Source organism: Gekko japonicus, unplaced genomic scaffold (assembly GCF_001447785.1).
Source record: "Gekko japonicus isolate JY-2015 unplaced genomic scaffold, Gekko_japonicus_V1.1 scaffold926, whole genome shotgun sequence".
Lineage (NCBI taxonomy): Eukaryota > Metazoa > Chordata > Lepidosauria > Squamata > Gekkonidae > Gekko > Gekko japonicus.
In genome coordinates, this window is record NW_015163629.1 from 440,057 (window position 1) to 450,713 (window position 10,657).

The 10,657-nt window shown below is 41.5% G+C and overlaps 1 protein-coding gene across 1 annotated transcript in view; it reads left to right on the plus strand.

Moving 5' to 3' along the window:
• Positions 1-762: 762 nt before the first annotated feature.
• The window catches only part of BMP2K (BMP2 inducible kinase), a 47,479-nt gene continuing 37,584 nt past the window's right edge, over positions 763-10,657 (plus strand). Inside the window, exons 1-7 of the mRNA XM_015407527.1 lie at positions 763-877; positions 1,514-1,619; positions 2,601-2,743; positions 3,417-3,538; positions 4,402-4,483; positions 5,203-5,335; positions 8,168-8,271. Coding sequence (XP_015263013.1) covers positions 821-877; positions 1,514-1,619; positions 2,601-2,743; positions 3,417-3,538; positions 4,402-4,483; positions 5,203-5,335; positions 8,168-8,271 — 747 coding nt within the window. The 5' untranslated portion in view covers positions 763-820. The remainder of the gene's footprint in view (positions 878-1,513; positions 1,620-2,600; positions 2,744-3,416; positions 3,539-4,401; positions 4,484-5,202; positions 5,336-8,167; positions 8,272-10,657) is intronic.

The following is a 10,657-nucleotide window of genomic DNA, read 5'->3' on the forward strand; positions in this document are numbered from 1 at the left end:
CTGTCTATTGTGAAAGGATGACCATCACTGTGTGGAAATAAGTGTGGTTTTGGGTTAGTTTATTTGTTCTCTGGCTATCCTGAAGCTGTATTTTAAGTATTTTTTGCCCTGCTTTTAAGTAGGAAAAGTACAACACATCACATCCTGGGCTAGTCCTGGATTTGCCAGCCTGGCTTACTTGGGGCCACAGGAACAGGACACAGGTTTCTGGGCTCGCTTTGGTGATTGTGGGTTATGCTGCCATCAGTTGTGTCTGAAGTAGGAGGAGAAATAGTGATGAGAGAAGGCAGGCAGGGTAGGGGGAAGAGACCTCAGGCTCTTGTCCTTGTTCCAGCCAACTTGTGCTTTTCTGAGCTGTCAACTGTTCAACATTTTATTCTACAGTATTCATGCAATTTTGCTGAACTCTTCTTTTGTGTGTGTGTGGGGGGTCAGTTATCATAGGTTTACAAACTTAGATTATCTTCTAGTTGGCCATTATTTGTGTTCTTTGTAACAACAAGATTTTGCACAGTGAGACGTTTCTGAGCTCAGTTCCCTTTTCAGTAATAAGTCCATTGTGAGAGGGGGTGAAGGAAAGTAGGATAATCCTTTGTCCCTTTCTTCCCCGTGTGACGTCTTGAGGGGTTGTAATTCATATTGCTAAAAGCTTAACGACAATTAGAACAATATTAATGAATGTAATATGCTTTAAAATAGAGTAGAAAAAGCTACTTTAATTTATTAAATGAGCTTGTTCTATCTTTTCTGTTTTGTAGGTGGATTTTCCACTGTCCTGCTTGTGCGCACACATGGTGGAGTCCGGTGTGCATTGAAAAGAATGTATGTAAATAATGTGACTGACCTCAATATTTGCAAAAGAGAAATAACAATAATGGTAAGTAACATTATTTTTAGATGTGAGCCCTGTTAGATAACCATTCCTTAGTTTGTGATCAAAGTCATGCTGAGTTTGCATCCCCTGAGGTTACTTTTAAAAGACTCAGATGGGCTTGGGAGGCAGTTATGAGTGTTTACACTTTCATAACCTTTTAAATGTTTGAAAGGGAGTATCTCTGGAAAAGAAAAGCAAGTACTTTGGGGCTCTAAGCCAGCTCAGTGATTCATGATTCCATCCGAATGGGTTCTGTTGCTGTTCAAATACTTGTCTTGAGAGCTGGGTGCTGTGAAAGGGCTCCCTGATGGTGGGGAATAAGCCTCGCGTTGTATTGTCGATCATCAGTGTTCTCACAGGCATTGCTCCCACAATGCAGTTTTATTGGCAGTCATTTAAATGGGATGTTATGAAAATGATGGCATAACTCATCTCAGAGTTTCATGTCAGTTTTTGAAGACTAAAAATCTATGTAATCAAGATCATGAGAAATGATTACTTCTATTGCTTTAGGAGTGCCATGCTAGACTAATGTCTGTCACTGGTAGTTCAGAATAATCCTTATCCCCTGATTTTTTTGCAGCACTATTCGGAGACCTTGGGGAATTTTCCCCCTTACGTATGTGTTTCCTTTTTCAGAAAGAGCTGTCTGGGCACAAGAACATTGTGGGGTATTTGGAATGTGCTGTTAACTCTGTTAGTGATAACGTGTGGGAGGTGCTCATCTTAATGGAGTACTGTCGTGGTAAGTAAACTTCTGTCACACTGAATGTAAAAGATCTAGTACTGTTGCCAAAAACATGCTTGGTTGGATTCAAAGGTGCCCTTTCATTTGTGGAAGGGTTCTTCCACTTGCAGAAATATTTTTTGACATCTTGTGCTTGACCTTTGTATTAGTAATCTGGCTTCTAAGTGAGACACTATTGAAGCTTGGCTTGGAATCCTGATTTGGAGGGCAGTGAACAAACTGGTTTGTGATTGAGATAAAATATAGTTTTCTGTAGAAGGACTGACTTTTATAGCAGCATGTGAAGAAGGGAGGAAATACATTATCCTAAATAATACTCAGGCTTGTCCCATCACAATAAACCATGGCTTAAAGCCTTTCTTAGTGTTGATAGCCTTTAATTATTAGGGCACCCTTGTCCTTTAAGTTGCATGAATTTCAACATGTGTAGCATGTCATTGCCACTGCAGGCTTGTTGCAGTTAGAATGTAAAAATAGTGCAGTTCATCTGTAAGGTGGCAAGCTTCAGTTTTTTGAAGACTCCCTTTTAAGCTTAATGCATATCTTGATGTATTCAGAGTTTTTTAATAGCATTCCTCATGGCTAAATAATGCTTGCCAAATGAACCTCTTTCCTGGGTGGGTGTTTATAATTAGAGAGTTTTTATGTTGTCTAAGCAGTACTTGGAAACAAAAGTGCACTCAATTTGAAAACGGCTTAAAATTTCAGCCTAAGTACTAAACTTTGAGGATACAATCCAGCTGTAAACATGCATTTATAAGTTTTCATCGCAGTGAGTTAAGCATGCACATGACATTTACTGATTCCTGTATTCTTAGACGACAAGAACAAAAACTACCTTTTTGCCTAAGTAGTGTTTCTAATTGCTCAGAATTGTTAACGTTTTAGCATTTGACTAGTGTGTTGATTTTGGTAAAGTCGCTTTGTATTCTGTGAAAAAATGTTTACATTATTGTAATTGTGATCTTCTTTTCATAGCGGGGCAGGTGGTGAATCAGATGAACCAGAGATTGCAGACAGGCTTTACTGAGGCAGAAGTGCTAAGGATATTTTGTGATACCTGTGAAGCAGTTGCCAGGTTGCATCAATGCAAAACTCCCATTGTTCATCGAGATCTAAAGGTGAGAACTTGGAGTTCTGAGTGAAATTTTTGGTGTTCTTGGCTAGTGATGACTGGACTGAAATAAAAGCCACTTAAGTACTGTGGTGTTATGCATCATGATGCTAAGTTTGAATGAGGTAGAGATACCAATGTCCTCCTTTTAAACAGTTAATTAGCTTGTGACTGTGATATGAAACACATCTTGGTGGCTCTTTCAGGGTCAGTGCAAACCTATCCAGAAATGGCTGGCTCCTTAGTCTGTGACAGTATTATCAACATGGCTTCAATTCACTGATGGCCATTACCACCCCTAAAGTCTAGCTAAGAACATCTACTGCCTCTCCTGATTCAGATGAAAAGACATAGAATAATTGTGCTTTTTCATGGGAGAGGGTTTGAAGAGGGGGCAGGAGGATTGACAGGTTTGCATCTATAAATCTGATCATGACATCGCACAGTGGACAACATGTCAGTATACCACACTGTAGTGACTAAGCATGTGGCAGAAAGTTTATTTGCATGTAACAGCGGCATAGAATGATTATTGTGCTTTCATTGATCAGTATTGCTGCTGAAGCATGCATAAGTTAGGTAAATGCCATTGGTAAAGTTGAGGGTTAAGAAAGTGGGAAGAGACTCGTCCTGAAAATCAGGACAAATTGTATTTTTAAATTGTGTTCTTTCTTCCTAAGGTCGAGAACCTTTTGTTAAATGACAGTGGAAATTACGTCCTTTGTGACTTTGGCAGCGCTACTAATAAATTCCTTAATCCTCAGAAAGATGGCGTTAATGTAGTTGAAGAAGAAATTAAGAAGTAAGTTAACATTATTTTGTGGAAAATGTATTAAGTTGAAGCAGGGTATTGCAGTGTTTTCTCAAGTGTTTGTTAGTATATGAGGATCTCTTTTTGCAAGTAGGAAACTTCATTGGTTTTCTGATTGTCTGATACCCCATGTATGTATTTGGTTTGGTAGCTCTCTTTATATTCACTTGTTACATGGGCCCAGTCCAAGAACAAAGTTAAATGCAATGCCTTATCCGTATGCCATCCAACCAGTCTGTTGATCACAAAAAAGGTAAAGAAAATTAAAGCTTGTAAAGATACCTAATAACTTAATAGAAAATAATAGATTACTTCATGCTTAAGTACCATTTGGACTACAAGAAACCTCTAAAGGAAGGTGCTGTGGCTCAGTCATAGAGCATCTGCTTGGCATGCAGAAGGTCCCAGGTTCAAACCCTGGCATCTCCAGGTACAGGAGATTCAGCAGCAGATGATGTGAAAGAGCTCTGCCTGAGATCCTGGAGAGCCATTGCCAGTCTGAGCACTGACCTTCACGGACCAATAATCTGATTCAGTATAAGGCAGCTTCATTTGTGTTCAAAAGCTTCTAGCCCTCAAGATTGCAGAGATCTATTTGAAAATGTGGTAGCAAAAGTGTAAAGGACTGAAAACAAGGCAAGTAGAAACCTAAAAAAAATTATTGCCTGCTTATGAGTTCATTTTAAAAAACATTTTAAGGGTCTCCACTTCAGAATAATATCACCAAGTATAACATGCCTCATGCCTTAATAGAACTTCTCATTGCATGATATGCAAATTAGACTTACTACTTTGACTTAGTACTAGTGTAGAACAATTTGGTAAATTTATCTTTCAATGTAATTTGTTCATAGGTATACTACATTATCATACAGAGCTCCTGAAATGATCAACCTTTATGGAGGGAAGCCAATTACTACCAAGGCAGATATCTGGGTAAGGAAAACTATAATTTGACAAGTGAAAAGGAATTAATGTGTTTGAGGGCTGGGGTTGGAGGAAGGGGACTAAAGTCAACATGTGCAGATTTTCTTGTAGGTGTCCTGTCTGCTTCTGAAGAATTTAGTTGTTTGGACAAATCATGTGTAAAAGTGCCTGAATAAATGACTTTTTAAACTCAAATTACCTTTATTAATAAGTGCTCATTATGTGTCCATATTAAAGAAACACAAACTTCATAAAGACTTCATTTCCTTCAGACCAAATTGCTGGTGTACATGAATGCTTATAGGCAATATTTCTTTAACCCATTTCTGAAAAATATAGGTAATCTTAGCAACTTAAACAACAGAGTGTAAGACTCCACTTTTTTGGATTATCTTGTCCAAATTATTAATTATTAACATTGCTCCCCCCATGGAATGTAGGCACAACAGATTACTGATGTTTGAGGTATAGTAACAGCAGTGTAATAATACTATTTGCATAAATGTGGTGATTGGATTGGGGGGGGGGGAGCTACAGCAGTTTTGCTGCTACTTTGATTTAGGCTTTGAAGCAGTTTTCCTTAATCAGTTGGGTCCCTGTGATAATATTTCAAGGATAATTTAACTAAGTTTCAGACATCCTTTGCACTTAGGAAGCTGAGGTCAAAAGAATTTTTGTAGTCTTGTTGGTGGTTCTCCTGCCAACTTTTCCTGTGTTTTGCTTTATAGGCCCTTGGTTGCTTGCTCTATAAGCTTTGCTTTTTCGTACTTCCCTTTGGTGAGAGTCAGGTTGCCATTTGTGATGGAAGCGTTACCATTCCAGACAATTCCCGTTACTCTCACAGTATACATTGTTTAATAAGTAAGTACCTGGAACAATTTTCAAATTAAAATTTTCAGTGAAACATTTCTGATGTAGAATGCTGAAGGCAATTACCTTGGTGACTGAAAGTTTTGTTGCGTGGAACTTAGGGTATTTCTACATGCCATTGCTTTGTAATGTCTTCAGTTTTGACAAGACCCCAGAGCATTATTGGAATGAATTCAACATTTAGAAATCAACATTGGTGGAAGGAGAATTTTTGATTGTGTCCATAGAACTTCCATGGACAGAGGGGGTTTGTGTCTGAAATGCAGCTTTCTCTTTTCTTCTCCCCCCCTCATGTTGCTAAAGGAGAAAAGGGAACCCCCATGAGCAGAATGAAGGGGGAGTCGTAGGTCTGTGGCTGGAGAAGGGAGTTGTGAAAATTGCCCTCTCCTTCTCCCCATGGAAATCCTTTGTGGGATCCACGCCTTAGTTTTGTTTGGCTTAAATCATACATTTAAATGGTCAGATGGGGAAAGTAGCATGTTGCATAACAGAAATAGTTGCTTTCGTTTAACATTGTGTGTGCTGCATTGGTGCTGAAATGCAAAAGACAACTTAGAACTTATTTTTCTTTAGAGAAGCTATGAATCAAAGTATATTCACAACTTGTTTTTAGAAGTTGTCTTGTTCCACATGCTTGTTAGCTCTTACTCCAAAAAGTGGAACAGTTTTTAATAATGTTTTTATTTGATAAAGATTGGGTCCATATTCAGGATTTCATTTTACTAGTCAAGTCCTACATTGTCTGTTATGTTTGCAGCCATATTTCTCCCATTTTATATGGGCAAACATGATGTTAAATACAGATAAAGTCATAATTTCAGAAGAATGTATTAGAGGGGTTTTGCTGGCAACAATCAGAGCTTCTGTGAATCAAAGAGGTGTTCTTTTAAGTCTCCCACATCTCTACCGTCTTATCTTTTGTGGTATGGGAATTTTGTTTGAATTTCTAGCTTGCTCATCATTAAAGATCAGGGTGGTAATGGTCCAAAAGAAATGTACTCCAGAACCAAACAAAAGTTAGTGAAAAGGAGGGCCAATATTAAAACCTTTCCATAAAAAGAAGTACATGTATTTATTGATAATAACAAATTTAAAACATATATAGGGCCCCAATTACAACCAATGTATATAAAACATAACAATATCAAGGGCTTAAAAAGTTGACCTTACACGTTTCAGCCAAATAGGCCTTCCTCAGAGGTCATACATATGTGGCAAGATGGTTAATAATTATATTCACATAAACACAATCAGAAATCTATACAAAGTATAGATTCAATAAGGACCATAAAGTAAATTGCTGTAAAAAATAAATTGTCCAGAAGTAAAATCACCAGGCACAGGATAAATATGCATATAAGGCCTTTAAAGTGCAATCACTATGTGAATATAATATTAACCATCTTGCCACATATGTATGATCTCTGAGGAAGGCCTATTTGGCCGAAACGCGTAAGGTCAACTTTTTAAGCCCTTGATATTGTTATGTTTTATATACATTGGTTGTAATTGGGCCCCTATTTATGTTTTAAATTTGTTATTATCAATAAATACATGTACTTCTTTTTATGGAAAGGTTTTAATATTGGCCCTCCTTTTCACTAACCTTTGTTTGGTTCTGGAGTTTATTTTTAGGTTCAGTTTTTTCCCCTTCTTGTTTCTGCCAAAAGAAATGTACAACATAATACCAGTCATATCAAAACGCATGCTGACGTATTTGAAACCTTAGTGAAAACACAGGAAGCTTTATACATTTTTCAGAAGTGCTGAAAGACTTGAACTTTGGAAATCCCTGGAGGAAGAGGCTGTCTTACCTGTAATGTAGCAATTGGAAAATGCAGCTGTGTGCCACTGTGACATGGGCTAGCCAAGAGCCATGTTGGAGAGACAGATGCAACATAGACTGGGTCATCCTAAGCAGAAGTTAATGATCATAGATGGGTGTAACTCTGCTGAGGATGGCGCTACAAACTATTTGGGACACAATCAGTTTTAGGGTTCCACAGGTTAAAAACCACTATCTTAAACTGTGCCTGGTCTAGATGCTGGAGCACTGTTATAATATGCTTTCAGTTACCTGCCTCCATAAAATGGCAGTCTGCTGATTTCTGATACGGTATAAAGCTGAGCATTTGTAGCTCCACAGGACACTGGAGCAATCTAGCTTTGGAGTCATGAAAATGTGAATAACTGGGTCTGGTCTGCTTGTCAAATGAAGCTGGTTCAAAGTACTCTTGGTTACTACTATAACCTGTGCATACCTGTGATTAGAAAAGGATGAACCCCGTCACACCTATGCCTGTTCCCATCCTTGGATGCATGACCTGTCAGTGCAAGCTGGTCTTCAGTAGCTAACTGCTCAGTTTGTAAATCATGTTGTTGAGCTTGTAAAGCGTAGCTCTAGAGGCAGAGATCCAGTTTCCTCACTAATTAAACTTTAATCTGTCCTAATCTACAGGGTGGAGCTGCGGTGGCTCAAGTGGTTAAGACGCTGAACTGCAGGCTGCGGAAGGTCAGTAGTTCAGCGGTTCAAGACCCGGGTGCCGCAAGACAGGGTGAGCTCCTGTCTCTAGTTCCAGCTCCTGCCAACCTAGCAGTTCGAAAGCAAGACATTGCAAGTAGATAAATAGGGACCACTTCGGTGGGAAGGTAACAGCGTTCCGTGCGCCTCGGTGTTTAGTCATGCCGGCCACATGACCACGGAAACGTCTTCGGACAGCGCTGGCTCTTCGGCTTGGAAACGGAGATGAGCACCGCAACCCTAGAGTCGGATTCGACTGGCTTTCGAGCAAGGGAACCTTTACCTTTACCTTTAATCTACAGGGTACATGCTTGAACCAGATCAAGAACGGAGGCCAGATATCTTTCAAGTATCTTTCTTTGCCTTTAAAATTGCCAAAAAGGACTGTCCAATATCCAACATTAATGTAAGTAGTTTGTTTGAATGTGCTTGGATAAGTAGGTATTTTTCATTGTACCACAAAAAGAATGCCAGTGGGTGTTACATTTTGAAACCTAATTTCTGTTAAAGTGGTAGAAAAGTGCTTCTGTGTCTGCTTTGAAAACTGCTAAATAAGATAAGTAAAAGCTATGTTATCTGGCACTTTTTTATTACGACAACTTGGTTAACCAGCACCTGTCACAGGGGAGAGGGAGAGAGGCACATTCCCACATTTACCAGTCACTGTGGGGAGGAGGGAGGAAGACCCCCACTGCCTGAGCAGCTCACAGTCACCACTGTTTGCTCTGAGGACAGCTGTAAACCTGGCATTCTCCCACTAAGGTGGAGGACATCTCCATGGGTTATTCCCATCGTTCCTTTAGGGAGACAGGAAATACTTTTTTCTCCTTCCTGTTGGCGCCTTGGGAATAGCTCTGCCCCTCAGTTCTATTCCTGCCTCTTAGGGAGTAGCAGCTAGGGACAGAGCTCTGCAATTCTGTCCATCTACTTTCTCTTTCAGTTCTTTCTATTTTGCTCTATATTGCTCTCTTTTATTCCTCAGAGTCTCTCTCTCTCTCTTTCTCTCTCTCTCTGCCTCTCTCCCCCTACTTTTTACTCTACTTTTCCCCTTCTTGCTCTTGCTTGGAGCCAGAAGACGTCGAGAGGCAAGTCCCTCCCGTGTGCTCGTTAGGCCTTTGCGATGGCTACCGAGCACTCAGAAGACTTTTCATCGGGGGACGAGGTAACAACGCTCACCGCAGAGGTGGCATCGGTGGCGCAGCGTGCACTCAAGCGCCGCTGGCCGCAAGAAGAAGCAGGGCCCGCTAATTCTGGGCGGGCGAACATTGGCGGCCATCTTGAAGAAGCTGAGCCGAATTCGGACGCCATCTCCAGGCCTCTGCAGCGCGACGCTGGAATGGACGATTCGCTTTCCCTGGGCCCAGAGTTAGATCGCAGGGAGGGTAACACCTTCCAAGGGGCCTTAATCAACCCAGCAGATCTGATGCTAGCCTTTCGCCAGGCCATGCAGGAGGGCATCTCCACCTTCCGTGAGAGGGCGGGTATCCCCTGGACAAGGGCCCTTCCCAGGACAACCATCCCAGCCTCCTTCAGCTTGGCCCACTAAGGCTGCCCAAAAAGCACCCCCAAGACCCAGTAGGGGTTCTAGAGAGGAGCAATGGGAAGATGAGGAGTCTGTTGGGTCCATGCAGGAGGACAGAGAGGAAGGGGAATTCCTCTCAGATGAGGAGGTGGAGGAACTTAAGATGCCTCAACAGCCTAGCCGCTTTTTTAAAGCGGAGGACTACCACTATTTCTTGTCCAAAGCCATGAAGGCTTTAAAGATACAGGAAACTCCTCCCTCCGAGGACTTGGCCTCTTCACGATCTAAGCTAAAATCCAGATCTAGAGGTGACCAGGAGTTCTTCCCTCCCGAGGAGTATGTGGAAAATGTCTATACCTTTCCGGACTATTTTGAATGTCAGCTAAGGGTGGCATGGGATAAGCCAACTGCTAAAAAGCAGTTCCCAGGTTTTGTAAAAAAGATGTATGCCTTGCCCAGTTATGCCAATGAACTGTTTCAGGCTCCACCAGTGGACGGTCCCGTGGCGGCTATCCAGTCAACAGGTCTAGTCTCGGAGGTTGAACACGGTTCCATATGTGATCCTATCGATAAAAAGGCTGATGCCACACAGAAGAGATTACATGAGTCCATTGACCAGTCAACAGGTCTAGTCTCGGAGGTTGAACACGGTTCCATACATGATCCTATCGATAAAAAGGCTGATGCCACACAGAAGAGATTACATGAGTCCATTGCCATGATTGTCAAGGCGGCGGCTACGGCGTCAATCGCTTCCAGGGCTTCCATCGTCTGGATAAGAAAGCTCATTCAGATGTTACCGGAAAACAACACAGGCCTGTTGGAAGGTGCTACATGCATTCTTAAAGGAGCGTCCTTCACTGCTGATGCCACCCTGGACATTCTAACGTTTGCATCTAGGGCGCTGGCTTTCACGATAGTGACCAGAAGGCTTCTCTGGCTGAGAGCATGGCAAGCGGACTTTCAGTCTAAAATGACGGTCACCTCGTATCCTTTCCAGGGAAATCGCCTCTTCAGAGAGGCTTTGGACAAGATACTTGTGGAAATGCGAGACAAGAAAAAAGCATCGCCCCGGAACCTACGCATTGTGGACAGATGGAATTCTCATTCCTTTCGCTCCCGCGTTTTCGCCAGGACCAGCGAAAAAACACCTGGGGCTCATCTAAGCCTACTGGGAAGAGGAGTTCCTTCAATCCCAGATTCAACAAACCCTTCAACAGACCTGATAGAGGTGACGGACAACAAGCCCAAGAAAGCATGACTATGCTCT